Below are 27,281 nucleotides of genomic sequence, written 5' to 3'. Positions count from 1 at the left end.
AAGGCTCTCTTATGCATGATTTTCACAGGTAATTTGTCGCTCTTAGACAACAATCTGAGACTGTCTGAAAAAATGATCGTTATGTTTGTGATTAATTGTTCACAGGCTGAAAAACTGTTAGTTATTAAAATTCAAGCAGTTGTTTGGCTTTTAGCCCACTCTGGTCATGGATGATCACGCCTTTCAAACCTGGGTCTTCGCTCAAGAAGTCCATCTTATGGGACTTGAGTTTTCGCACGTGAATCACAGTGCTTGGTTCGATCATACGTTGTCGCATGTCATGTCTTTTAACAAACATATTCTTTTTGGTCATATCCATCTTTTTGATGGTCTTGCTCTCGTACTTGCTCTTAACTCTCTTTTGCAAACTTGACTCGTCGAGACCACTTTTATCCTTATTTCCTTCCGAAGCCCCTGTACCACTGAACTTTGAGAACTTTGTTGAGTCTATTTTATTCACTCCACGAAGTATCCGCTGCTTGCTCGTAACTTTTACCTCAACGTCCTCTTCATTGATGGTCGCCGCCGCCTCCAGTTCCATCTGTTCATCACTAGCCATGAAGGCGGCCATAATTTCTAGTCAATTGATGTCAAAGTATTGAATAAATATAACGACTACAACATTTGAATACAACTCTTAAAGGAAAATTTTTACAAAATAAAACAAACTAGCATTTAACGCACCTCTGGTGCTTCGAATTTTTTCGACAACTCATGAAAAACCGCATATATTGGAAACAAGATCTACAAACTTTTAGTGTACTCTGACTGCACCCAATTACAGGGTTGGTAATTTCAAACTTTTTAATTTTTATAATTCCCATTTTGAAAAACCATAAAAGCCTCGTTTCGAAAACTTAATGGGCCTCTGGAGAAATTTTGAGGCCAGTTTTGCAACCACTGAGAGCACCCTATCATACGGTTGGGAAATTCAAATTTCGTGAAATTTTTTTAACTTGAGATTCCCGACAAAAATTTGAGCATTCATATTTAGAAGCAAGATTTGAGACGCCTGGGTATACGCTGACAATAAATTTGTGTATTCATCAAATAAGTAGTTTCAAAATGTGCGAATTTCTTTGTAGATAATTTCTTGGAGATATTTTGAAAAAAAAACATCACATCTCGGAAACCAAAAGCATTTGAACAGTCGCATGTGGCAAGATTTGTAACTCCTGAGAGTGCCCTGACAGCACTCAACTAAACTTAGGAATTTCAAAATTATGAAAGAAAAATATTTAAATTTTCTGAAACTTTTTAGAGAAAAATCACAAAAAACGTCACATCTCGAAAACTCCAGGGGTTTGAGCAGTCATTTTTGGAGGCAAGATTCGCAATTTTTGAGAGTACTCTGACAGGACCCAACTCCAGGGTTGGGAATTACAGATTATGAAAAAAAACAGTATAAGTTTTCTGAAAAAATCACAAAAAAAACGTCATATCTCGAAAACTACACGGATTAGAGCAGTCATAGTTGGAGGCAAGATTCGCAATCCTTTACAGTACTCTGACAGTACCCAACTACATGGTTGGGAACCACGAGCTTTTTTTTTAAATAATTGGTAATATGAGTTTTCTGAATATTTTTGAAAAAATCACCAAAATTGTCTTATCTCGTTAACTAAAAAGAAATTGGCCATTCAAAATTGAAGGCCAAATTCGCAACCCCTTGGTGATTCCGGACAGCATCCCAATATTGGGCTGCTTATTTTAAACTCGGTGAAATAACCACTAAAATCAAACTGGAAAATCGAAAAAAAAATTCTAAATCATTGCAATATACGATATAGCTTAAACGTGAAAAAATTCTTTCGTAAAACATGCAAAAATAATACGTTGAAAAAGCTTAAACATGGCGAGATAGTGAAGCTCGCATTTAAATATATAATAATAGATAGATAATAGATAGATAAAAGCATTTGAAAAGGAATATCGATTAGATGAGTAATTGTTCCGACTTTCGATACGAAAGTAACGGAATATTTGTGCTCGGGTGGGTTTTTTTTTTCTTCAGACAAATTTCGACTTTTTAACTAGCCATTTTTGACGGAATTTTTTTATATCATTCAAAAGGTATTGTTGTCCTGAGCTCAAATTTGAAAAGATATTTCACCTGTGATCATTTTTCGTAAAGTTATGAGGGCTTAAAGATTGCCATTTTGGCCATTTTGACCAATTTGTGACAATTAACGCGAGATATAATTCGCACTATTAACGCGTAAGCGGAGATTAATCCGTCTTATAAATCGTTCCAAATTGGTTGAACGAAGCTTATTTGCCATAATTGATTTGTTACAAGGAACGAAATCTCTCTTTTTGTACTTTATATGGCGTGTGGGGGGATGATTTTCATAAAAATTTTCAAATTTTAGAAAAAAAAATTTTCATTTTGTTTTATTTCATTTAATTTTTTTATGTTATTACTGCTGCTTAATAAAACTTAAAAGGCAGTCGGAACATTCAGGGCTTCGCCCTGATACGAGCAGTCTTGTTATATTTGCATTTAATATTTTTTCAAAAATTGTTCATAATGCCTAAACATGCCTGAAGAAAAAAGGAGTGACTTATAAACAAAAATTGTAGCAACAAATATGATTTTTTTTTTGCAATTGGGGTAGAGCTCAAAATTGAGGTAGACAAGCTCACCTTCCATGAGATCCAGTTGTTCGTCCGTCATCTGCTCGTAAGGTATATTCTCATTGTTACCGACCATTTCAATGAGTTCATCCGATGTCAAGGCGTGAACCTCCTCGTCCGTCATCTTTACCTCTACTTCAGTGTCAGCCATTAGTTATATAATCTGAAATACAAATTCAAACTTGACAGGAGAAAATCTTAAGTAACAGGTTATCAACACATTCGGAACGAAATCAATCGATTTGCAATCCCATTAGTAGTACTAGTAGTAGCAAAAGATTTAGAGACAGTTCTCAAGGGTTCGCACCCAGATTCAAGTTCATCAGCTTAGTTTTATCTTGTTTGTGATGTTACAGTTTCCGTGATGTTACAGTTTCCACATCTGCATATTATTCTCCATGCTAAAAACAACTGCCCAACAATTGACTCATGGAAAGCTAAACCAACTTCCCAACAGTTGAGTCCTAAGAAGCTAAAAACTGCCCAATTATTGAGTCCTGGGAAGCTAAAACGACTGCCCAGCACTTGTGTCTTGGGAACCTAGAACAAGTGCCCAACACTATGGGAATTAAGTCTTGGGAAGCTGGGACAGTTTTTTAAGGGTCCTTAAGGGAATTAAGTCTTGGGAAGCTAAAACAGTTTTTCGGGGTCCTGGGAAGATAAATCAACTGCCCAACGCTAGTCTTGAAATAAAAATAGTACAAACGACCATTAGCATCATTAAATTTTGTAACATTCGCCCGAAAGTACATATCGACGGAAATTAAAGCAAGGTTGTAAAACGACTGGCTAGCGTCTAAACACAGCTCTACATGCTTTCACAGCTCTACAGCTACCGTCTCTGCTAAAGCCAGTTCCTTGTGTGGTCCTTTTAACATCGGGTCGACAAAAACGTTACTGTTTCCGGCTTCGGCCAGAATGCTCAGATTAACTCAATTACATGCAAAAATAGTGAGCTCATGGCTGGGTATCAGTATCCCCAGATCACGAGGTCACTTTTAAAAACAAGGCTACTACTTATTTATTATATTACTATTGTTTTTGTTCAGTAGATAAAAATCATCATTCCCATCGGTGACGGATCAAGCCTTTCCCTCGACTCCTAGCTTCTCATTATCTGAAACGAGTTTAGATGTTTTAAGATTCAAATCAGGACATTCCAGGAAGCTAAAAGTTGTTAAAGTACAGTTTGAGTTCTCTTCCCGAGACCCTTCCGGTTTCCGGACAAAGAGCGGTCTTATCGTCCTTTCGGAAGGCTGGTGAAATTGTCCCAATACCCTTCCTGTTTCTCGGGAAGTCTTCGGTAACGATTGTACAGTTACAATCGTTACTACTCGGAATGGTCTTCGTTCAGTTTCTTCGTTCGTTGCTATTTCTCGTTTGACTTGTCTGTTATAACAAATGTTGTTCTTCTGTTTTTTCTTATTTTCAGTCGTAGTGAAATTTCAAGGTCGTGTGTGCCGGTCGGTCATATTTGTAAGTTTGACTTCAAGAAAACGTTTGGTCTGGATTTTGGGGTGAAATGCAATTTTTCAAAAATTCGAATTGAGCATGTCATGCTCAAGTTTCTCGCGACAACTGAAAATATCAGAAAAAAAAAGATCAGAAGATTCGAATTACAATCGCGGGAAATTAGTCGAAAATAGCAGCCGGAAATTGCTATTCGCAATTTCCAATACATAATTCGAACGAGAGTAGAGCTGTCTTATTCTTGGCAGAAGACGGAAAGCGATTGCGAGTGGAGAGGAAGTAAACTAGAGTGGACCAGAGTGAACCTTCGGTGGAAAGCTGGACAGCTGAAATTGCCCAATGGTGCAGATCAAAAACTTGTTTCTTGAGTTAAAACTTACTTATTTCAAACTTCTCGAGTTAAACTTAATTACCCAATTAATTCTAAAGTTGCTTTATAGTTTAATTACACAATTCTAGAGGTCGTGTTGGTATGTGAGTACCTAATTTAATTTTTTTGAGTGTGTTTTAAATTGTTATGTTGAGTTAGGGAGAGTTTTTAGGTTGATCCATTTGAAATGGATCTCAAAGTTCCGACCCTGTTTTTAACGGCGTTCGCGTATTTTAGGTATTTTGAGACCTGAAAATGGGGGCATTCTTATTTTTTTGAGTGGGGATATTTTGGTAGTGGCTTTTAAGCTGTAAAGCGGGTTTTAGTCTCATGTCGCAAGTGAACCGAATCGGCTCCGACCGCTTGAGGTAGAAAAACACAAGAGATAGAGTCCCCTACTCTTGAGCCAATGGTTATAGGGCCTATTTGTTCTTTAACCTCATATGTGACATAAGTAGGCGGATGTTACATAGTGTTTATATGGCGCTCCTGGGTGTTTTTACGACATCAAGACTACGGGATCAAACCCACTTAACACAGCTCCGACCTACATGCCCATTCTAGAGTACCGGTCGTGCGGTTCAACGGGAATGTATTCACCTTCTGGTTGTACCGCGTTAGCTTTTTAAGAAAACTTGAGAAAATTGCCCGGTGCGCTTTCCGAAACGAGGCCTAGCTAACCGAGTAAGGTGGTCACTAGGCGGACAAAAACGAGTAAAAGACGAAAAGCGAAACAAAAAACCAAAAAAGAATAGCAACAGGAACAAGAACAAAAAACGATGAAACCTCAAAAAAGACAGTGGCTTTAATTTCCAGATACGGTTGACCAAACCTTCATATTAATTAAAATAGTAAACCCATACTGTTTTGCAATAACACAGATCGTCTTGATCAAATCAGCAACGTTGTACAGGTGCCCAAATGTGGGGCATTTTAAAGTTTTCAGATAGCTTGTGACATCAGCGGACCACTGGGAGACTTGACTGGAAGAGGTGACCAGCGAAGCGGGAAAGTGGACGACTGGGAGACTTGACCACTGGGAGACTTGACTGGGACAGGTGACCAGCCCAGGTGGAAAGTGTGACCAACGGGCAGTTGACCAGCCAGCAGTGTGATCAAAGCAGAACAGAGCAAACGGAGGAGGGTACTCAGAGGTGTTCTACTTGCTCAACCGGGTATCGTTAGAATCCACGTTACATTATATGAAATAAGTGTAAAATTGAATAAGCGGATACCCACTGTTTTGAGGAAAAGTTTTTACTTGAGCAGAGCTTGGAAACAGGTTCTACGGACTTTCTCTCGAGATGTTTAGCACCCATTGCGCTTAAGGGTAAAATTCGGCTGAAAGGGGGGGCTAGATAGGGGGAGGTTAGAAGGGGGCTGGTTAAGATACAGGTTGGCGGTACAAAAGGGGGGACACATTATAGTAACTATACAACCGTTATCGTTGATTTAGTTACATTAGCAGACTCAGAGTCTAGAGCGGTCCATCTATAGATTCAGAACAAGAGTTGAAACGCGAGTAGATCCAAATTTAAGATCGAATTAGGGTAAGTAACTTGGTCAGATCGGGTTGGGGGATCGGAAATAGACAGTTTTCAAATACCCGAAACGAGAATACCCCATAAGATTGTTAGTAGAGGGGAGGAAAACGCGTGACAATCAAGTACCAGACATTTTTTTTACAAAACGACGACATTGGTCACCTTTCAATTTTAGGTAGGTTTATTTTTCTGATTTTTATCATTTATCTCGCCTAAATTTTTACGTTTTTTGAACTAATTTTATCTGTTTTTGAAAAACAGGTCATCACTAGACAATTGCTTGTTTCGACTTGCATCGGATTAATAAAGGGAGGTAATTATAGGGGGGCTAATAGGTAAAAGTTTTGGTCAGTAAGATTGGTTTTTGGGAAATTTTTAACACTAGGGCTCAAGTGGTAGTACCGGAGATAGTGATCTAAGGGTTCCAACACCAAAGAAGAAGAGATCCGACTGTCCCAACACTGGAACGAGGAGGTCTTGGGACAGTACGAGGAGTCTAATTACTTGAGCAGGCAGTCTTGGGACAGTGCGGGGTGTCCCAACACTTGAGTGGGAGGTCATGGGACAGTACGAAGTGTCCCAAAACTTGAGCAGGTAGTCTTGGGACAGTGCAGGGTGTCCCAACACTTGAGTGGGAGGTCTTGAGACAGTAAGAAGTGTCCCAACACTTGAGTGGAAGGGTCTTGGGACAGTGCGAAGTGTCCAAAAACTTGAGTATAAGGTCTTGGGACAGTGCGAGGTGTCTCAACACTAGATCTTGGGACAGTGTGAAGTGTCCCAACACTAGGACGAAGGGTCTTGGGACAGTGCGAGGAGTCTAAATACTTGAGCAGGCAGTCTTGGGACAGTGCGGGGTGTCCCAACACTTGAGTGGGAGGTCTGGGGACAGTACGAAGTGTCCCAACACCTGAGCAGGATATGGAGAGTTTGAGCAGGATATGGAGTTGAGCAGGATATGGAGATCAGGAGAGTTTTAGGTTGATCCATCTGAATTGGATCAAAGTTCCACTGTCTAATAAGAAGTAGCTATACGGATTGTTCCTACCCTGTTTTTAACGGCGTTCGCGTGTTTTAGGTATTTTGAGACCTAAGTATGGGAACGTTCTTATTTTCTAGAGTGGGGATATTTTGGTAGTGGCTTATAAGCTGTAACGCGGGTTTTAGTCTCATGTCGCAAGTGAACCGAATCGGCTCCGACCGCTTGAGGTAGAAAAACACAAGAGATAGTGTCCCCTACTCTTGAGCCAATGGTTATAGGGCCTATTTGTTCTTTAACCTCATATGTGACATAAGTAGGCGACTGTTACATAGTGTTTATATGGCGCTCCTGGGTGTTTTTACGACATCAAGACTACGGGATCAAACCCACTTAACACAGCTCCGACCTACATGCCTATTCTAGAGTACCGGTCGTGCGGTTCAACGGGAATGTATTCACCTTCTGGTTGCACCGCGTTAGCTTTTAAAGAAAACTTGAGAAAATTTCCCGGTGCGCTTTCCGAAACGAGGCCTAGCTAACCGAGTAAGGTGGTCACTAGGCGGACAAAAAACGAGTAAAAGACGAAAAGCGAAACAAAAAACTAAAAACGATTAGCAACAGGAACAAGAACAAAAAACGATAAAACCTCAAAAAAAGACAGTGGCTTTAATTTCCAGATACGGTTGATCAAACCTTCATATTAATTAAAATAGTAAACCCATACTGTTTTGCAATAACACAGATCGTCTCGATCAAATCAGCAACGTTGTACAGGTGCCCAAATGTGGGGCATTTTAAAGTTTTCAGATAGCTTGTGACATCAGCGGACCACTGGGAGACTTGACTGGAAGAGGTGACCAGCGAAGCGGGAAAGTGGACGACTGGGAGACTTGACCACTGGGAGACTTGACTGGGACAGGTGACCAGCCCAGGTGGAAAGTGTGACCAACGGGCAGTTGACCAGCCAGCAGTGTGATCAAAGCAGAACAGAGCAAACGGAGGAGGGTACTCAGAGGTGTTCTACTTGCTCAACCGGGTATCGTTAGAATCCACGTTACATTATATGAAATAAGTGTAAAATTGAATAAGCGGATACCCACTGTTTTGAGGAAAAGTTTTTACTTGAGCAGAGCTTGGAAACAGGTTCTACGGACTTTCTCTCGAGATGTTTAGCACCCATTGCGCTTAAGGGTAAAATTCGGCTGAAAGGGGGGGGCTAGATAGGGGGAGGTTAGAAGGGGGCTGGTTAAGATACAGGTTGGCGGTACAAAAGGGGGGACACATTATAGTAACTATACAACCGTTATCGTTGATTTAGTTACATTAGCAGACTCAGAGTCTAGAGCGGTCCATCTATAGATTCAGAACAAGAGTTGAAACGCGAGTAGATCCAAATTTAAGATCGAATTAGGGTAAGTAACTTGGTCAGATCGGGTTGGGGGATCGGAAATAGACAGTTTTCAAATACCCGAAACGAGAATACCCCATAAGATTGTTAGTAGAGGGGAGGAAAACGCGTGACAATCAAGTACCAGACATTTTTTTTACAAAACGACGACATTGGTCACCTTTCAATTTTAGGTAGGTTTATTTTTCTGATTTTTATCATTTATCTCGCCTAAATTTTTACGTTTTTTGAACTAATTTTATCGGTTTTTGAAAATTATATTCAGCTCTTGAGCCAATGGTTATAGGGCCTATTTGTTCTTTAACCTCATGTGTGACATAAATAGGCGACTGTTACATAGTGTTTTTATGACGCTCCTGGGTATTTTTACGACATCAAGACTAGGGGATCAAACCCACTTAACACAGCTCCGACCTACATGCCTATTCTAGAGTACCGGTGGTACGGTTCAGCGGGAACGTGTAAACCTTCCGGTTGTACCGTGATAGATTTTAAAGAAAATTTGAGAAAATTTCCTGGTACGCTCTCCAAACGAGGCCTAGCTAACCAAGTAAGGGGGGTAAATAGGGGGACAAAAAAACGAGCAAAAGACAAAAAACAAAACAAAAAACCAAAAAAGAATAAAAAAAGGAACAAAAAACCATAAAACATAAAAAGGACAGTGGCTTTGACTTCCAGATTGGGTAGAACAAGCTTTATATTAATTGAAATAGTATATCTATACTGTTTTCCAATAAGACCGATCGTTTCGATCAATTCAGCAACTTTATTCAGGTGCCCGAGTGTGGGGTGTTGTTAAGGGTTTTCAGATAGCTTGCAACTTCCACGGACCAGTAGGACACTTGGTTCTCAGGAAGGGGAACAGACAATTGCTGGAAACGCCAAAGAGACATCCAGCACGGACAAGAACAAATAGAGAAGGGCACACAGGGGTGTTCTGTTTGGTCAATTGACGGGACGGACCACTAGGAGACTTGGCTGAAACAGGTGACCAGCCAAGTGGGAAAGTGGCGCTGGAGAGTGGTGCTGGACATGCCAAGGGGACAACCAGCACGGAATCAGAACAAACAGAGAAGGACTCACTGGGGTGTTCTGTTTGGTCAGTCGGGTATCGTTAGAATCCACTTTACTTTATAGGAAATAAGTGTAAAATTGGATAAGCGGGTACTCACTGTTTTGAGGATACGTTTTTACTTGAGCAGAGCTTGGAAACAAGTTCTACGGTTTTCTCTCAAAAGGTTTAGCGCCCATCGCGGTTAAGGTAATTTGCGGCTTAAGAGGGGGGCTAAATAGGGGGGAGGTTAGAAGGGGGGCTGGTTAAGTTAGAGGTTGGCGGTTGCAAATTGTAAAAAGGGGGTACACATTATAGTAACTAAATAATCGATATCATCGATTTAGTTACATTGGTATAACCAGAGTCTTGGAAGATTCATCTCTAGACCCAAAACAAGAGTTGCAACGCGGGAATATCCAAATTTAAGATCGAATTAAAGTAGGAAACCCGGTAGGATCGGGTAGGGGGGTCGGAAATAGACAGTTTTCAAATACGCGAAAGGAGAATACCCCATAAGACCGCTAGTAGGGGGAGGACAAACGCGTGACAATCAAGTACCAGACATTTTTTACGGAAGACGGCATAGGTTGCCTATGAAATTTTGGTGTACTTACTTTTCTGGTTTTTGTAACTTTCATTTTATTAGAATTTGTACGTTTTTGTGCCAGCTTTTAGAGAATTGTAACGAATCGGCTGTAGTTAGAAACTAACAAACAAGTGGTTTTTCGACTTTCATCGGATTGAAACAGGGAAGGTAATTATAGGTGACATAGTAAAGAAAATTTTGGTGAACAGAATTGGGTTTTGGGAATTATTTTTAATACTAGAGCTCTAGAGGTGGTACTCGGATAGTGGATGAGGTAACCCAATACTGGACATAAGGCACAGGGGAATTCTTCAATCTAGCGAAGAAACACTTGAGCTACAAGGTGGGAAGAAGTACAAGAGTCCTGCCGGCAGTCTTGGGATAGTGATCTAAGTGTCCCAACACTCAGTCTGGGGATAGTGATCTAATTGTCCCAACACTCAGTCTGGGGATAGTGATCTAATTGTCCCAACACTCAGTCTGGGGATAGTGATCTAAGTATCACAACACTTCAGCGAAGGGTCCTAGGAGATTTCAGAAAAGTCCTGGGATAAGGACGAAGTGTACCAATACCTGAGAGAAGGGTCCTAGGAGGGTTCAGAAAAGTCCCGGGACAGCAACGAAGTGTACCAACACCTGAGCGGAGGGTCCTAGGAGAGTTCGGAAAAGTCCTGCTGGGACAACGACAAAGTGTACCAATACCTGAGCGAAGGGTCCTAGGAGGGTTCAGAAAAGTCCTGGGACAGCAACGAAGTGTACCAACACTTGAGCGAAGGGTCCTAGGAGGCTTCAGGAAATACCTGGGACAGCAACGAAGTGTACCAACACCTGAGCTAAGGGTCCTAGGAGGGTTCAGAAAAGTCCTGGGACAGCAGCGAAGTGTTCCAACACTTGACAAAAGGGTCCTAGGAGGGTTCAGAAAAGTACTAGGACCGTACCAAGTGTACCAAGACCCCATCGAAGTGTCCCAACACTTGAGCGAAGGGTCCTAAGAGAGTACCAAGAAGTCCTGGGACAGTGTTAAAGCATCTCAAATCAAAACTAGAACGAAGGGTTCTAAGGCCTGAAACTTGTTTAGATTCAAAACAGATTTAGACTAATTTGACTGGTTTTAATTTTTAATTTATCATTAGGATTTTTTTTAATATATAATTTAAATCGGAATTTACAACAAAGAAAATTGTATATAGAATTCATGAAGCGAAATAATGTATCGATAACTGAAAGAAGGGGAACAAGACTTAAGCAAAATCAAACCTCGTCGCAATGGAAAGTAACACCATCAAATCCGAAAGTAATGAGAAAGAAAATTTCAGTGAACATGGTCAATACAAGAAGCAAAAAAGAACATAAGGCCAAGGAGAAACAAATGGAAGGACCGACTGTATCGGCTAGAGAAACCGATCTTGGACACCAGATCAGAGTTTTGACGGGGTGGATAGAAAGACGATGGAATCAACACCAATGCCAAATGCAGAAGAACAGAAGAAGAAAACAATAGAGTTCTCACCAAGAGGCAATGTAGATGAAACAACAAACAACACGCAGGAAACGATAAAAGACGGTTCTCAAACAAAAAAAAACGTCTTTCACAGAGAGGATTGCAGCGATGGTCGGGATGAAACCAAAAGAGAAAGAGGAGGTAATGCCAACGACCGAGAAAGGCAAAACGTTTGGAACAGTTTCCGCAATTACAACAGAAGCCAAACAAGATGAAGAGCAGGTCACACATGGAGCAACGGCAAACCAAAAAAAAACAACTTCACTTGCGCTCGGCAACTTGATGGCAAAATTGGAGCAAATCGACAAGAAAATGAAATACAGCGAAGAAGACCGCCAAGAGCTAAAAAGGGAAGTACGACACAACAAGACTGAGAACCTAGACAACTACTTTGTCCTGGCAAGGGCGACGGAAGAGAAGCTACAGCAGATGTCGGACAAGGTGGAGGCTACCGACAAAGAGCGAGAGAAACATAACAAGAAGAATATGGAAGAAATGAAGAAACGATATGACACCGTGAATGAGAAGTTGTGGAATCTAGAGACCAGAATGGATACAATGGGCAAGGATCAAGCTGAAAGTTCTTGTGCCATACAGTCCAAACTGGATGCACTCTTGAGACATTTAATAGCCCAAGACAATTTAACGGTGGAATTGCCATCCGGAACTAGAGTCGATTTCGTGGAACCACAACGAAAGAAACGAGCATCTACACCGTTAACACGGATTGATAGCACCATGGCGCCAGGAGGGTTAAGGACTGCCATGAAGGTGGGAGCCTCAAACTCAACAAGGACGACAGAGGATTCAGGATCACATACGGGTGTACAACCGGATGCCATGACGTGGGCCAATACCTGGGAAATGACGAACAGGACACTTGAAGCATTCGCAACAAGGAACACAGATTCAAGTGACAGAGGCAAAGGCAAATCACGGAAAACCTTCAAAAAACCTAAAGAATTCAAGGACGATTCAGATGGTTACATTGATACATGGGTTGAGGTAATGGGACTACATCTAGAACAAGATAACTTGAAGGACGAAAAGCAGGCCTGCACGGCAATAATAAGCAATTTGAAAGGAACCGAGCTAAAATGCGTGGTAGCAAAGAAAGAGGAGGAGCGTGATACAGCGGACAAAATCTTCGAGATACTGTTGAATCGATTCAGAACAAGAATGAAGGGTCATCAAGCAACGATGAGATTTGAAAAAGAAGACAAAGGGAAGCGAGTCAATCGATCAATTCCTGGATGATCTTGAGAGCTTGAGAAGAAGAAGTGACCCGGAAGAATCGACGAACAGAAGAAACTTCAGCATCGCTTCAAGGTTCATTGACGGGGTGAGAAGTGACGACTGGAGAACAATGCTGGCAACGTATTATACACTATTGAAGGATAATGCACCGACCCAGGAGGAGATGACACAAAAGTCAAGAGAATACATGTTAATGAAACCAAAGAAGTACTCATACTCAGAAGGCAGAAACATGCAAGGGGGGAGCCAGCCACAAAGGTCGTCATGGTACAAGCCTAGAGACGACATGGACAAACGTAGGTCTTGCGCTAATTGTGGATCAGCAGATCATCATGTGGCGGATTGCATGACATACAAGCTGGGCATAAAAGAGCTTGGGATACGCACCGGAAGAAGAGGACATGAGTCAGAAGGAGAAACATGAGTTTTACAGTGGCTTGATCATCAAGATAGACGCGAGGTGCTTTTTCTGCAATCAAGCAGGCCAATTCAGATTGGACTGTCTTTTGTTTTGGGAGGCGGTCAAGAATCAGAATCACCATAAACACAAGATAGCACTGGTCGCAGTGCAAAATACTTGGAACAGACAAGCTGAAAACGATTTGAACAAAAAAGAAGCAGCGAGCGGTGACTTGTCAACAAAAACAGTAAAGGCCGTGACACAAAACAAAGATGCCACGGTGGCCGAGAAAAGAGATAAACTACGAGAGGGCAGCTGCAGAAGCGATCAACAAACTGAAGCAATCCTTGCCGACGAAAGAAATCGAACAACGGCTTAAACAGGAGATAGAAAAACAGAGATTAAATGAGACGCTCTGTATGACAACACCGGAACCAGAGACCGGAGAGAACTCGATGAGTAGGAGCAACTGCAACTCCTTGAAAATGGTAACTGGAAAACCATTTCGCATCACGAAATTTGGGGCGAGAATCATGTCAATAATCACAGTGGGAGGCCACGAAGTAACAAGAAACCTGAGTGAACCGAGTGATCAGACAGTGATGCACATAGATGTATACGCGGACTACTTGAGCGCAATAAGCCCGCAAACTCCTTCTAGAGCTTCAAGAGCATTACTCACGAGAGGTGGTAGCAAATCAGTTCGCGTAGACAACAGATACACGGAAGCCTATGGACCACATGAGGTCATGTTGAATATAGATGGTATAAATAACTATACAAAAACGATGATAACTTGTGACGAGGATCTTGCCGGGCAAATCTATGTTGGTAGAGAGGAACTAAAAGTGAGATCCATTGGGCACTGTGCTATGCTGGAGGAGGATGCCATGCATCTGGGGACAGTAGCAGACGTGTCTGCACAAGTATTGGACATAAATGGAAAGAAGACACAACTGCGTGGGTTTATGAACACGGGAGCCGTCTTGAGTGTAATACCAATTGAAATTTGGAGAAGAATGGGGTTTGACAAAGATGAACTGTTCGACTCAAGAATACGACTGTCAGCAGCGAACAGGGGGAGCTTCGGGTTATAGGTAGGACACCAATAATAGCCTAAATAAGAGCTAAAAAGGGAAATACGATACAACACGAATGACAACCTAGACAACTGCTTCAACCTGGTTAAGGGCGACGGAAGAGAAGCTACAGCAGATGTCAGACAAGGTGGAGGCTACCGAAAAAGAGCGAGAGAAACATATCAAGAAAGATATGGAAGAAATGAAGAAACGGTATGACACCGTGATCGAGAAGTTATGGAATCTAGATACCAGAATGAATACAATGGGCAGGGAACAAGCTGAAAATTCTTGTGCCATACAGTTCAAATTGGATGCTCTCTCGAGAAACTCATTAGCTCAAGACAAAATAGTGATGGAAAAGCCATCGTGAAATAGAGTAGATTTCGTGGAAATACAACGAAAGAAACGAGAATCTACACCGTTAGAACGGACTGATAGTACCATGGCATCAGGAAGGATAAGGACTGCCATGAAAGTGGGATTCTCAAACACAGCGAGGACAACAGAGGACTCAAGATAAAATACGTGTGTACAACCGGACGCCATGACGTGGGCCAATACCTGGGAATTGATGAACAGGACTCTTGAAGTATTCGCAACAAGGAATACAGACTCAAGTGACAGATGTAGTGGCAAATCCCGGAAAACCTTCAAAAACCTAAAAAAAAATCAAGGACGATTCAGATGGTTGCATTGATACATGGGTTGAGGTGAGGAGACTACTTCTAAGATTCAGATAAGATTATTTGAACGACGAAAGGCAGGCTTGCGCGGCAATACTAAGCAATTTAGAAGTAAGCGTGATACAGCGGACAAGATCTTCAAGATACTGTTGAACCGATTCGGGTCAGAGATGAAAGTTCATCAAGCGATGATGAGATTTGAAAAACAAAGACAAAGGGAAGACGAGTCAATCGATAGATTCCTGGATGATCTTGAGAGCTTGAGAAGAAGAAGCGACCCTGAAGAGTCGACGAATAGAAGAAACTTTAGCATCGCTTCAAAGTTTATTGACGGGGTGAGAAGTGACGACTGGAGAACAATGCTGGCAACGTATTATAAAATATCAAAGGATAATGCACCAACCCCAGAAGAGATGAGACAAAAGTCAAGAGAGTACATGTTAATGAAACCAAAAAAGTAATCATACTCAGAAGGCAGGAACATGCAAGGGGGAGCCAGTCACAAAGGTCGTCAGGGTACAAGCCTAGAGACGACATGGACAAACGTCGATCATGCGCAAATTGTGGATCAGCGGATAATCATGTGGCGGATTGCACGACATACAAGCCAGGCATGAAAAGCTTTTGATACGCACCAGAGGAAGAGGATATGAGTCAAACGGAGGAAGATGAGTTATACAAGGGCTTGATCTTCAAGATAGGCGCCATGTGTTTTTTCTGTAATCAAGAAGGTCATTTCAGGATGGATTGTCCTTTGTTTTGGGAGGCGGTGAAGAATCAAAATCACCTGAAACACAAACAAGCACTGGCCCAGTGCAAAATACTACGAACAGACAAGCTGAAATTGATTTGAACAACAAAGAAGCAGCGGGTGGTGAATTATCAACAAAGACAGTAAAGACCGTGACACAAAACAAAGATGCCACGGGGGCCGAGAAGAGAAATTCTCTAGAGATAAACTACGAAAGGGCAGCTGCAGAGGCGATCAACAAAGTGAAGCAAGACTTGGCGACCAAAGAAATCGAAAAACGGCTGAATCAGGAAATAGAAGGACAGAGATTGAATGAAACGCTCTGTATGACAAGACCAGAACCAGAGACCGGAGGGAACTCGATGAGCAGAAACAGTTGCAACACCTTGAAAATGGTGACTGGAAAACCATTTGGCATCAAGAAAATTACGGCAAGAATCAGGTCAATTATCACAGTGGGCGGCCAAGAATTAACAAGAAACCTGAGTGTACCGAGTGATCAGACAATAATGCACACAGATGTGTACGCGAATTACTTGAGTGCATTAAGCCCGCAAACTCCTTCCAGAGCTTTAAGGGCGTTACTCAAGAGAGGTGGTAGTAAATCAGTTCGCACAGACAACAGGTACACGGAAGCCTATGGTCCACATGAGGTCATGTTGAATATAGATGGAATAAACATCTACACAAAAACGATGATAACATGTGATGAGGATCTAGCCGGGCAAACCTATGTTGGCAGAGAGGAACTAAAAGTGAGATCCATTGGGCACTGTGCTATGCTGGAAGAGGATGCCATGCATCTGGGAACGGAAGCAGACGTCCCCAGATGCATGCAGTCAGTGACTTGTTGAATACTCTTGGTATACCAATCACAATCCAGAGGGGGATGAAGCTAGGATACGCACTGCCAGTGAAAACTAGATATGAAATGACCTAAAATGCGAAACAAAATGAAGTTCTTGATTGCCCGAATCATTGGGATAAAACTTGTATCTTGAGAAGATTGAAGAAAATAAAATGTTCATCAGGTCTTGTGAAGTCACTTAAGTCAGAGACAGACGATGGACTGTCGAGCTGTTCGAGTTTTCCAGAAAAAGCCACGCTAGAGGAATTGGAAATGGATAAACCAGTTTTACAGAGATCAAACAATTAAGGGGAAAGATAACAGACGAACAGCTCGAAGCCATCAAGGACGTTCTAGATAGGAATCAGGATGTTTTTTCGAGACATAAGGCAGACATTGGATGCTGCAACTTTGTTGAACATGAAATAGAGCTAGAAGAATCGGCGGTGCCGCACAGGAAGGGGGCTAGGCGCATCACCCCACACAAATCGGATGCATGTAGGAAAGAAATAGAGACATTACTAGAATATGATATGATAGAACCATCCAAATCACTGTGGGCGTGTGGAGTAGTGATGGCTAAAAAGAAAAGAGACCAACTTAGGTTTATTGGCGACTTTCGATATCTGAACTCCGTCACGGTGAAGGATGCCTTTCCCATACCTAGGATAGATAAGAGTCTTTCAAAATTAGATGACGCAAAACTTTTCACAACTCTTGATCTAGGGTCGGTCTTTTTGCAGGTACCACTGAGGAAGCTAGACATGGACAAGACGGGTTTTGCATGCGAGCTGGGATTGTTTCAATGGAAAAGGATGTCCTTTGGACTCTGCAATGCGACAGCCACCTTCCAACGACTAATGGCACAAACGCTGACAAGCGTAACAAAGAAATATGGCAATTTAGTAATGTGCTACGTAGATGACGTGGTGATTGCAACACCTACACTGGAGGACCACATTGAACGACTGGACGAGGTGTTTCCTTGTATGAAGAGACCAGGACTGATATGCAAGCCATCGAAGTGTGAGATTCTCAAGGAATCGATCAAATACCTGAGAAGAATGGTCGACAAACATGGTATTAGACCAGACCCAGATGCGGCAGAGGCAGTACTGACTTGAAAATTGCCAAAATCAGAACACTAGTTGGTGAGCTTCTTGGGTTTCGCAAACTACTACAGGGAGTTCATCAAGTGCTATACGGACAAAGTTTATCCAATGCAACAACTCATGAGGCACAAGGGTAAGAAGTTCACGTGAAATAACGCGGCAGAGGAGTCATTTCAAAGAATAAAAAGAAAGCTGTGCGAAGCACCATTGCTAGGGATGCCCACGGAAAAGGGAATGTGCGTGCTGGACACGGATGCATCGGTGGTAGCGATCTCTGGAATACGCCACCAGAAACAGGAGTGGAACGGGAAGACAGTTTCTGAGACCGATAGCTTACGGGAGCAAAATCTTGAGTAATACAGAGATGAAGTACCGAGCACCCAAAAAGGAAATGTTCGCGGTAGTCACCTTTGTAGAAAAATTCAAGGCATACCTGGGTAGCGAGCCATTCAAGTTACGAGTCGACAACCGAGCACTCAGTTGGTTAAACAGATACTCAATGGACCAGAGCTATATTGGGAGATGGATATTGCGCCTGGATAGTTTCAACATGATTATTGAGCACAGAACAAGTGACAACATCAGAATTTCGACAATTTGAGCAAAAAGACGGAGTTTTACGAGAGACAGGAGCAAAGGGAGGGCGACAGGCCGGAAATCAAAGATGGCTTCTCTTTTATGGACAAGGAGACGTATGACAGTCTTCCACTCACGAGGTGGCTTGACAAGTCAGGGAAACCACTAGAGGACCATCCCGAGCTGCCAGCAGAACATGAGACGAAAAAAATTCTTAAGAGAAAAACAGGGATGCCAATGGAAACGATGCTCAAGTCGAAGATAGTGAGGGAAACACTAAAAACAAAAAGCTACAACCTCGGTCAAGTGGAGACGAGAAGGATGACGATAGGAGAAGATCTGAGGAGACTACTCGAGAAACTAGCAGACGATAAACCGATAGTCCGGAACAATGATAAAGACAAATCGGAAGTCAACATATTGAAAAGAGGGGAAACGGCTCGTGGCGAGGACTCAACGATAGGCAAGCAACCTGACGACAAAGAAGTTGTGCGGACATTGGTTGAGAAAATCCCAGAGGACATACTGAGACGGACTACGTTTCGTAAGAAGAAAGTGACATTCAAGAAGGAAGCCGAACACCTATGACCAGATCAAGAGTCCGGGGAGTGGTCGAAATCAAAAGGAGTCAGTGAGGAAGAGAATTTGTCCGGGGAGTCGGAAGAATGGGAGGATGACTCAGAGAAGAGTGGTGATGACCAGGACAGTCTTTGCATGATATTAGCAGAAGAGAAAATGAGACACCACGACAGAGAACCACAAAGTGACTCTTCCGCAGGAACGTACAACCTACAGCAACAGGATGCGTAGGAAGGAGAAGAGCTTGAGAAGATAACGGTGTCAAGATAACCATTCAGGGAGCTATCGTGCAATTCAAATGTCAGGACGAACCTGGAAATGGATGATGGCAAGGAGGTCTTGAGAAGGATAGTTTTCGTTAAGCTAAAAGACGACAACCACAGTCCCGGAGAACTGAACGGTCAAATGATGGTATTGAAGGAACAGGTCAAAGCGAGATACAGACTATCGGATCTGATACGAGCCCAGTAGAATGACAAGATGACGAGCAACCTGTACAAATGGATCCGGACGGGAGACAAGGAAAAAGAAGACCTGGAGGATGATAGTTACAAGATCTTGAGCGAGTTCTACAAAGAGAGAAGGGACTTACTCTATCACACCGCTGATGGTGTGGTAGCCTGTAGGAGGTAAGATGAGGATAAGATATTACACAAGCATAATCTCATCATATTACCGCAGCTATATCAGACCGAAGTTTTGTTCAGATCGCAAGATCAGATGGGACATCAGGGGATAGACAAGGTACAACAAAAAATACTACACAGGATTGATTGGCCAGGGTTGAGAAAGGCTTGCGAAAGGTGGGTGAACGCACGTTTGTCGTGTTTGCAAGTGAAAGACCCTAGAAAAATGAAACTCCCTCTTAAGTCCGTGGAAAGCTCGGAATTTAACGAGGTCGTGCAGATAGACCATCAGAAGATCTGCATGACCGACTCGGGATACAATCAGATACTGGTAATTATAGACCACTTCACGAAACTGGCAGAAGCGGTACCATGTCAGACGGCCTCAGCGGAAAAAACTTGTGATCATTTGATAACGCACTGAATATCACGATATGGTTGTCCGATGACATTCTAATCGGAAAATGGGAAAGCCTTCGTGGGGGACCTGACAAAAGAACTGATGAGGAGATCCCACATTGCTCAAGCGCATTCAACAACCTACCATCCTCAAACGAACCTATTAGTGGAGAGGTAGAACAGAACACTGGTGAACATGCTCAGTGTATATTGCTCGAGATACATGACAGATTGGGACAAATATCTACCGCAAGTGGTAGGGGCGTATAAGAGCACGCAGCACTCAACAGCAGGGATAGGTCCTTTCATGATGTTGACTGGCAGGGAGAGAGCGATGCACCTGAAATTCTTCTATCCGGAATACGAAGGGGGAAAAGACGTCGCCACAGGCTTACGTGATGCAAGCGGTCAGGAGACAACAGGAATTGAATGAGCTCTGTAGAAGGAACACGGCGCAGGCACAAATGAGACGGCGGAAGAATTACGACGAAAAAATACTTCAGGCGAAACCGTATGCTGTGGGACAATACGTCTGGGTGTTCCAGAATATCATATCCCCAAACGGGACTAAGAAGTTACTGAAGAAATGAAGAGGACCGTTCACGATAACAGAGGTACACCAGCAGCGCCGGTTCTATCGCTTGAGTACAGGGCGTGATGCGCACTACGAAAATCTGAAACCTCGCGTCCCATCTCCGGAAGACTGGTGTGTACCACAGAACATGGAATGACTCGAGTACCTACTGGGAGAACCAGCATGTGGGTGAACGAGAAAGGCACCAGAGATAAGAATGACGGCAACGAGGACGTGAGCATGGATGATAACGAGAAGATAGAGGTGGATTCAGACGAAGGATCTTTCGCGGAGGAAACTTGGAATGATCCAGAGCAGAACGAGGTACCAAAGTGGACAGAACCAGACCTGCCGATGACCACAGGGACGAGAAAAATCGATCGCAAACTGACAGGCATGAGGTAAAACAGGTATGACGACGACTTCTTGATTGACATGATACAACCCGATGAGATAAGCGAGGAGGTGGTGAACGTGGACGAGCTGGTAGCCGATGAAGAGTGGCAGATCATCAACGACAGCAAGGATTCCTTGCAAGAAGACTACAACGTACCGGAACGAGAAGTAGACCTGGAACAAAGCGAGATAGAAAGAAGGTCAAATACAAACATGAGGGTACTGGAATGGATGCATAACGTTGAGACTGACGAAAAGGAGGCGCAAAACATCCAGCAAGTTGACGTGTCAGCAATGAAACATGTGAAGAAATGAAATCCACTATTTGGTTGGACAGCCACTGACCGACCACTAGAAATACCACCGGATAATTTAAAACCAGCACCATCGACGGGGACGTCGATAAATATTTTTGTCCGGGGAGTGGGGGTAGGACTTACCCACATCAAAAATTTGATGATAAAGAAGCTCAGGGAAGTAAGAGAGACTAACGGGTTGGAGCTGGATCAGGAGGAAGCTGAGCCTATCATAGGAAGAAATTTCAACACAAAATTCGAGATACCGAATGAATATTCAGAGAACATCCTGATCACAGACAGCGACTTCATTTTGTCAGATAGGACTAGTGCGATCTGCATAACAGCGGACATGAGCTTCAACACGAGACTGAAAGCAGACTTCAAAAGAAAATATCAGAACGTGGAGTTTCTATTCCGGCAGAGGCCAAGGTTGGGAGGAATGATTGCGCTTCCTCCTTCAGTTTGACAAGTTCCTGGTAAATATCTGTGTATTTTGGTGACGAGGGTCAATGAAAACAACACGATAGATCCCGAGCACGTAATGTTGGCACTAACGAGGTTGAGGGACTTCATGGTCGAAACAGGGATACGAGAGGTCTAAATGCCGGTTTACGATCCAAACAGGGGCAGGTTGAGCTCTAGGGAATTATACGCCATCCTACATGTGGTATTTGCAGAAACCGAGATAGTGGTGCACCTACACAAGAAGTACTACTTGAGTATCGTCTGAACTTTGAATGGACATGGAAGTCTTGAGTTGGGGGGCGCAGGGTTCTTGAGCTAGATAAAAGGGGGCACGAGTCAGGTAGATGGATTTTAATGTAATTGGCATGACAATTAAGTTCTAAACAATTAATGGTGCTAAAATACAAAATGAATCTGCATGTTTTTAACATCTAAATTGAATCATTTCAATGGAGTTGTTAGGATAATGTCTTAAAGGTATTAATAGTAGAGGTCTAGGTTAGGCACGTGTGGAAAGTATCTTGGTTTAAAGTTGGATTCTGTTTTCAGATTGATTTGGAAACTGAAACGACAATTAAATCACATTTGGTCGAACGGAAGAAAGAAGAAACAATAAACAGTTCTTCATTGATTGTGCAAGGGGAAAATAATACTTGAGTTTCACCCGGGAGAGGTACTTCTTGAGTTTGGTTAAGGCAAGGAACTTCTTGAGTTTGGTTAGGCAAGGTACTTCTTGAGTTTGGTTATTCGTGAGATAAAGGAAAGCAGCAATGGCAGATCGCTTCTGGAAATCTGTGCCAGCGGCATTCAGAAAACCCGCACTCGACGAGCTATACAAGCGCTTGAGGGACCTCAACTACACGCAAGTGGATGAGAGGCTCGCGGTCATTGTTGTAGTTGATCCTCATCCGGTTGTATCATGTCAATCAAAGAACATTTTGAAAAACTTCTTGATTGACATGATACAACCCGATGAGATAAGCGAGGAGTTGGTGAACGTGGGCGAGCTGGTAGCCGATGAAGAGTGGCAGATCATCAACGACAGCGAGGATTCCTTGCAAGAAGACTACTCCGTACCGGAACGAGAAGTAGACCTGGAACAAAGCGAGATAGAAAGAAGGGCAAATACAAACATGAGGGTACTGAAATGGATGCATACTGTATGAGCCAACCCATTGAGGCAGCTACTAGTCCCGGTCCGTCATGTATCTAGACTAGCGAACCCTTAGCACTTTGACCAGCGTCCTGTTCTGCCTTTTCATGACTCCATTTGTCTGCAGATGATATTTTGTAGAGTGAGCTTAGGAGACTTGTGACCGTTTCATCAACTCCTTAGTCAGGTCTCTTGCGAATTCTTTGCAGTTATCTGACTGAAAATCATAAGACAACCACATCTCGAGATCCAGTGAGGTATCAAATGATCACAGGTTTCTTCAGCAGTCGCTGTTTGGCATGGTACTGCTTTTGCCAATTTCCAAAAATGATCTATAATCACTAGTATCAGATTGTATCCCGAACCGGTCATACAGATCTTCTGGTGGTCAACTTGCACAATCTCCTTGAATTCTGAGCTCTTGACCAATTTCAGTGGAAACTTCATCTTCCTGGGATCTTTCAACAGTACACAAGAGAAGTATGCGTTGATCCATCTCTCAACTGTCTCTCTCTTTCCTGGCTAATCAAAGCGATGTAGTATTCTTTGCTGTACCTTATTCATGCCCTGATGTCTCATTTGGTCGTATCATCTGAGCACGACTTCTGTCGCATACAGTTGTCGTAGTATGTTGACGTTGTGATGGCTTTCTCCTCGTCCTTCCTTTTACATGCCAGTTTTATATCCGCCGTGTGGTAAAATAAACTCTTCCGTGCCTTGTAGAACTGACTCAAGGTTTTATAGCTCAACTGTCTCAAGATCTTCTTCTAGGTCTCCCCTTTTTCCTTTTCTCCTGTAATCACCCCCTTGGAAAAGCCTTTCGTCATCTTGTCGTTCTTCTGAGCTCTGATCAGATCCGACAACCTGTATCTTGCTTTCACATGTTTCTTTAGTGCCATCTTTTCACCAGTTAGGAGCCCTGGTCTTTGTGGGTTGTCTTCCGGTTTTTAGACAGACGCGTTTGTTCAAGATGCTTCTATAAAGCTCGGGTTTCACGTCGGTCCTTACGTTCTAGTTACATAGGTGTTGTCGGAATGGTTTCCTCGAAACTGGTATCAACTCTAAATCTAACGCTCCTCTTTCCTTATCATCATCCTCAAAGTCATATTTCCCCAATGATGAGTCTAGAGATGAAGAGTCCTTGTCTTGATCTCGCATTTTGTTCTCGGCCAGAATTGTACACAATTGTCTGAGTAACTATCACTCGTTACTGAATCCCGTTCCGAGTCCGAGTTTACCGGCTCCTCGGAAATTTTTTTTCTACATCTCTTTTTGTTTGCAGCTGCTGCTCCCTAGATTCAATGCTTCCTCCGATAGCTTCTGTTTTCTCTTTAAATGACCTTTTTTTCTCCACCTTCATAGTTTTTTCCACTTTTGTCTTCCCTGGGGTACTTTTCACCACCGCAAGCACAATTTCACAACTTTCATCTTCATCCCGAGTCAGACTCTCTCCAGCATCACATTTTAGCTCTGACTTTTTTCAGCATTGTGAGCTGCACCTCTGTTTTTTTCTCGAATTGAGCCCAGGTCTCCTAACTATCGGTTGCTAGTTTCTCTAGTAGCCGTAGTAGTGCCCGTTTTAATTGAAGTCAAAAACTAAAAAAAGCCTGAAAGCTGACCATAAGGCTCAGCCTTCTGTACCTACATTGAAGGGCTAATGTTTGAATGCAAACAGCCGGGAGGGGGAAAAATTTATTTTGCAAAATTCAAAATTTTTTGTATTTTTCAAAAAAATTCCCGATATCAAGAAGAAAAATCTAATTATAACAAAATTTTGTGCAAAATTATTGGACAAAAAATGAGAAAAAACTAAACCCAATGCAAATTATCAAACAAGGTTAAAAACTTTTTTCACTCTTTTAAAACCGCAACGCAAAAAAATGTTTTATTGATTTTTTTCCTTCGTAACAAAACAATAATTAGACCAAATATTTTGCCTCACTCCAATTTTCGAGGTTCTCAGCCGGAATAAATCGTCGCTTCCTCGTAGACAAAATTATAATGGTGCGCTATATGTCCCAAGTTGATCAAAATGGGTTTATTCATAAACTGTTGCAGCTGCTGAAATGTCAAGTTACTTCTGATCTCAGGACAATACATCTTTTCTTAAGTTTTATTTTATTTCAATTTTTTTCCTAAACAATTTTTTAATTTTTTTTTCAAAAACCAAACCTGAAATTTTTTTTAAAACGAGCATCTTTTGTGTTTCAGATTCATCAATAATAAATGAGGAACAGCCACTGTTGCAAACTGATTATTAAAATGAGAGAAAAAAGAATTCAAGAAAAATTAATCTCTGCTTGGCGAAAGTTTCTGAAGTTTCGTTTATAAACTGTGATTTAAAAATTTTTCAGAGGCAGATACAACTTATTGTAATTCTCTTCCGTCCGGGCATCTAATTGTGTCTTGGACATAAAATTTTGATGAGAGTGAGCAAAATTATTAGACTGTTTTTCTTGTATCCGCCCTCATTTATGTTCTCATTCATAACGCCTGCTAGCATCGTGACTAATATTGTTTGTTAGTTTGATTGAGCTTGTGTGAATCGCTCTTAAAAAAAAGCAGGTTTCCTCTTTCTCGTTTATCGTATCAAAAGTTCTCTGGCTACAACTTGACTTGTGCCCCATTGTATGATACGTGAGATCTGAAGGGCTCTGATGTAGGAATGAACAGAGCTGAGCAGATTTGGTGCGGTCTTGAGCAGACCTGATTCATGTCTGAAAAGATCTAAAAGATCTGATTCAGATCTGCTCATTCCTGATCCGAAGTAAATTAGCAGATCTGATGCAGAGCAGCAAAACCTGTGATTTTACGTTAATCGGATCTAATTTTTAAAACATATGTTTGGTACGGGTTTTGACTTGATTCTCTAAATTTAAAATAGACTCTCTTGAGCGAGTTTTGTGGAAAATTACTGTGTAATTTTGTGTAAATTGTGTAGAATTTTGTGAAAAAAAAATCCTGGAAGGTGTACTTCATCATCTTTGTATCACATCCTTTTTTTAGGATCACAAATTATCATCCTCCTCCCCCCCCCCCCCACAAAAAAAAACAAAAAAAGAGACCAAGTTAAGATCCTCCATCCCAGCGTTCAATAGAAATTAAAATTGCTAAGCGCTGCGTGTGAAACGCTCTAACCTAATTGGCTGAAAAATCGAACTCAGAACCAAGTTAAGATCCTCCCCCATAAACGTATTTGGGGAGGGGGGAGGATCAGGGGCGGATTAAGGGGGAGGGGGGGGGCGCCGACGCCCCCTCCCCTCAGGGATTAGACCCCCTGCCGACCCAAAGGGTCCCCCCTTTGATACTTTTTCAGAAATCCATTTTTGACCGACCGACCCTAAAATTTTTCTAAAGGCGCCTTTGGCGCCAAAATATACTAACTTTGAGGGGGAGCGCGCGCCAAAAAAAATGCAATTTTTTGTCAAAATTTTTCAAAAAGTGCCCAAAAACGGCTTTTTTGACTGTTTTTTCAAAAATTTGCCTGCGGCGCAGACATTTTGCCAAAATAGGGGCAAAACATTGCTTTGGGAGAGCTCGAAAAATCAATTTGATCGACCTAAAAAAAAGTCGTCAAAATTTTGGACAATTTTTTGAAAATCCGCCCCCCCCCCCTCGAGAAAGTCCTAGATCCGCCCCTGGGGAGGATTTTAACTTGGTCCCTTTTTTGCCTTAATCGACAATTTCTTCAAATAGCTACCAATGGCTTGGAGTCGAATTAATAAAATTTCCAAGTTTCATAACTATCTGTATAAGGAAAACCACAAAGCATCAATTGTTTGTTTTTAAGGTTTCAGAGCAGGCTAGAATATGGTTTGCCAGTAACTTATAGTTTAATGATCGATTTTGAACGCTCATTTGAGTAATCTGCTCTTTAGGCTTGATATTCCTTCATCATAAACAAAATTACTATCAGTGAACAGCGTTATTTTAGTGTAGTGGGCTAGCAACCCTTCAAAAAAGTCTCAAAAAACAACACCCGCGTCTAACATCAAATTACAGAGTTAGGAAATTACAGAAGAGTAAGGAGTTACGAAAAAGGACTTTTTTTGTAAAACAGGAATTAATTGAATTGAATGATTCTTCAAAGAATTCGAAATGAAAATTCAAGGAAAATATTAAGGTCAGTTATTTTATTCAGCAGTTAAAAAAATTGACAGAATAAAATCAGACAAAAGTATCTCAATCGAAAGTCACCAAAAACTAACGTTTAATCTTAACTGATGGGTCAGATACCTAAGAGTTCATCGACAATTTGTTTTAAATTCAAGTGAAATCAATTTTTCGTCAAATTTGGCTCTAGAGTTAGTTAGGAGGCGTAAAACTTGTATTTCAGAAATCCAAGTTTCAGGAGTCGTTTGATTATAAATGAAAATGTTTACACTCCAACTAGCGTTTTGATGGCCATTTTTTTCAATGTTTTTTTTCAAATATTTTCCGATGTAACGCTTGCCATTTGCAAGTAGTCATGCATTTTATATATTTTGAGACTTTTTAAGGATTTGCTAACCAACATGGGTAAACTAAAGCAGT

General features: G+C 41.9%; 1 protein-coding gene across 4 annotated transcripts in view; it reads right to left on the bottom strand.

Annotated features, from left to right (window-relative positions):
- LOC134840753 (serine-rich adhesin for platelets-like) overlaps positions 1-27,281 on the bottom strand; it is a 181,998-nt gene that overhangs the window by 25,680 nt on the left and 129,037 nt on the right. For all 4 annotated transcript variants that reach the window (XM_063856774.1, XM_063856777.1, XM_063856775.1 and 1 more), the window contains exons 2-3: positions 2,647-2,802; positions 190-576 (exon numbers count right to left, since the gene is read on the bottom strand). In XM_063856774.1, coding sequence (XP_063712844.1) covers positions 190-576; positions 2,647-2,788 — 529 coding nt within the window. In that variant the 5' untranslated portion in view covers positions 2,789-2,802. The remainder of the gene's footprint in view (positions 1-189; positions 577-2,646; positions 2,803-27,281) is intronic.

Source organism: Symsagittifera roscoffensis, chromosome 2 (assembly GCF_963678635.1).
Source record: "Symsagittifera roscoffensis chromosome 2, txSymRosc1.1, whole genome shotgun sequence".
NCBI lineage: Eukaryota > Metazoa > Xenacoelomorpha > Acoela > Convolutidae > Symsagittifera > Symsagittifera roscoffensis.
Note: the sequence above shows the minus strand (reverse complement) of the source record. Positions and strands in the feature narration are given on the sequence as shown.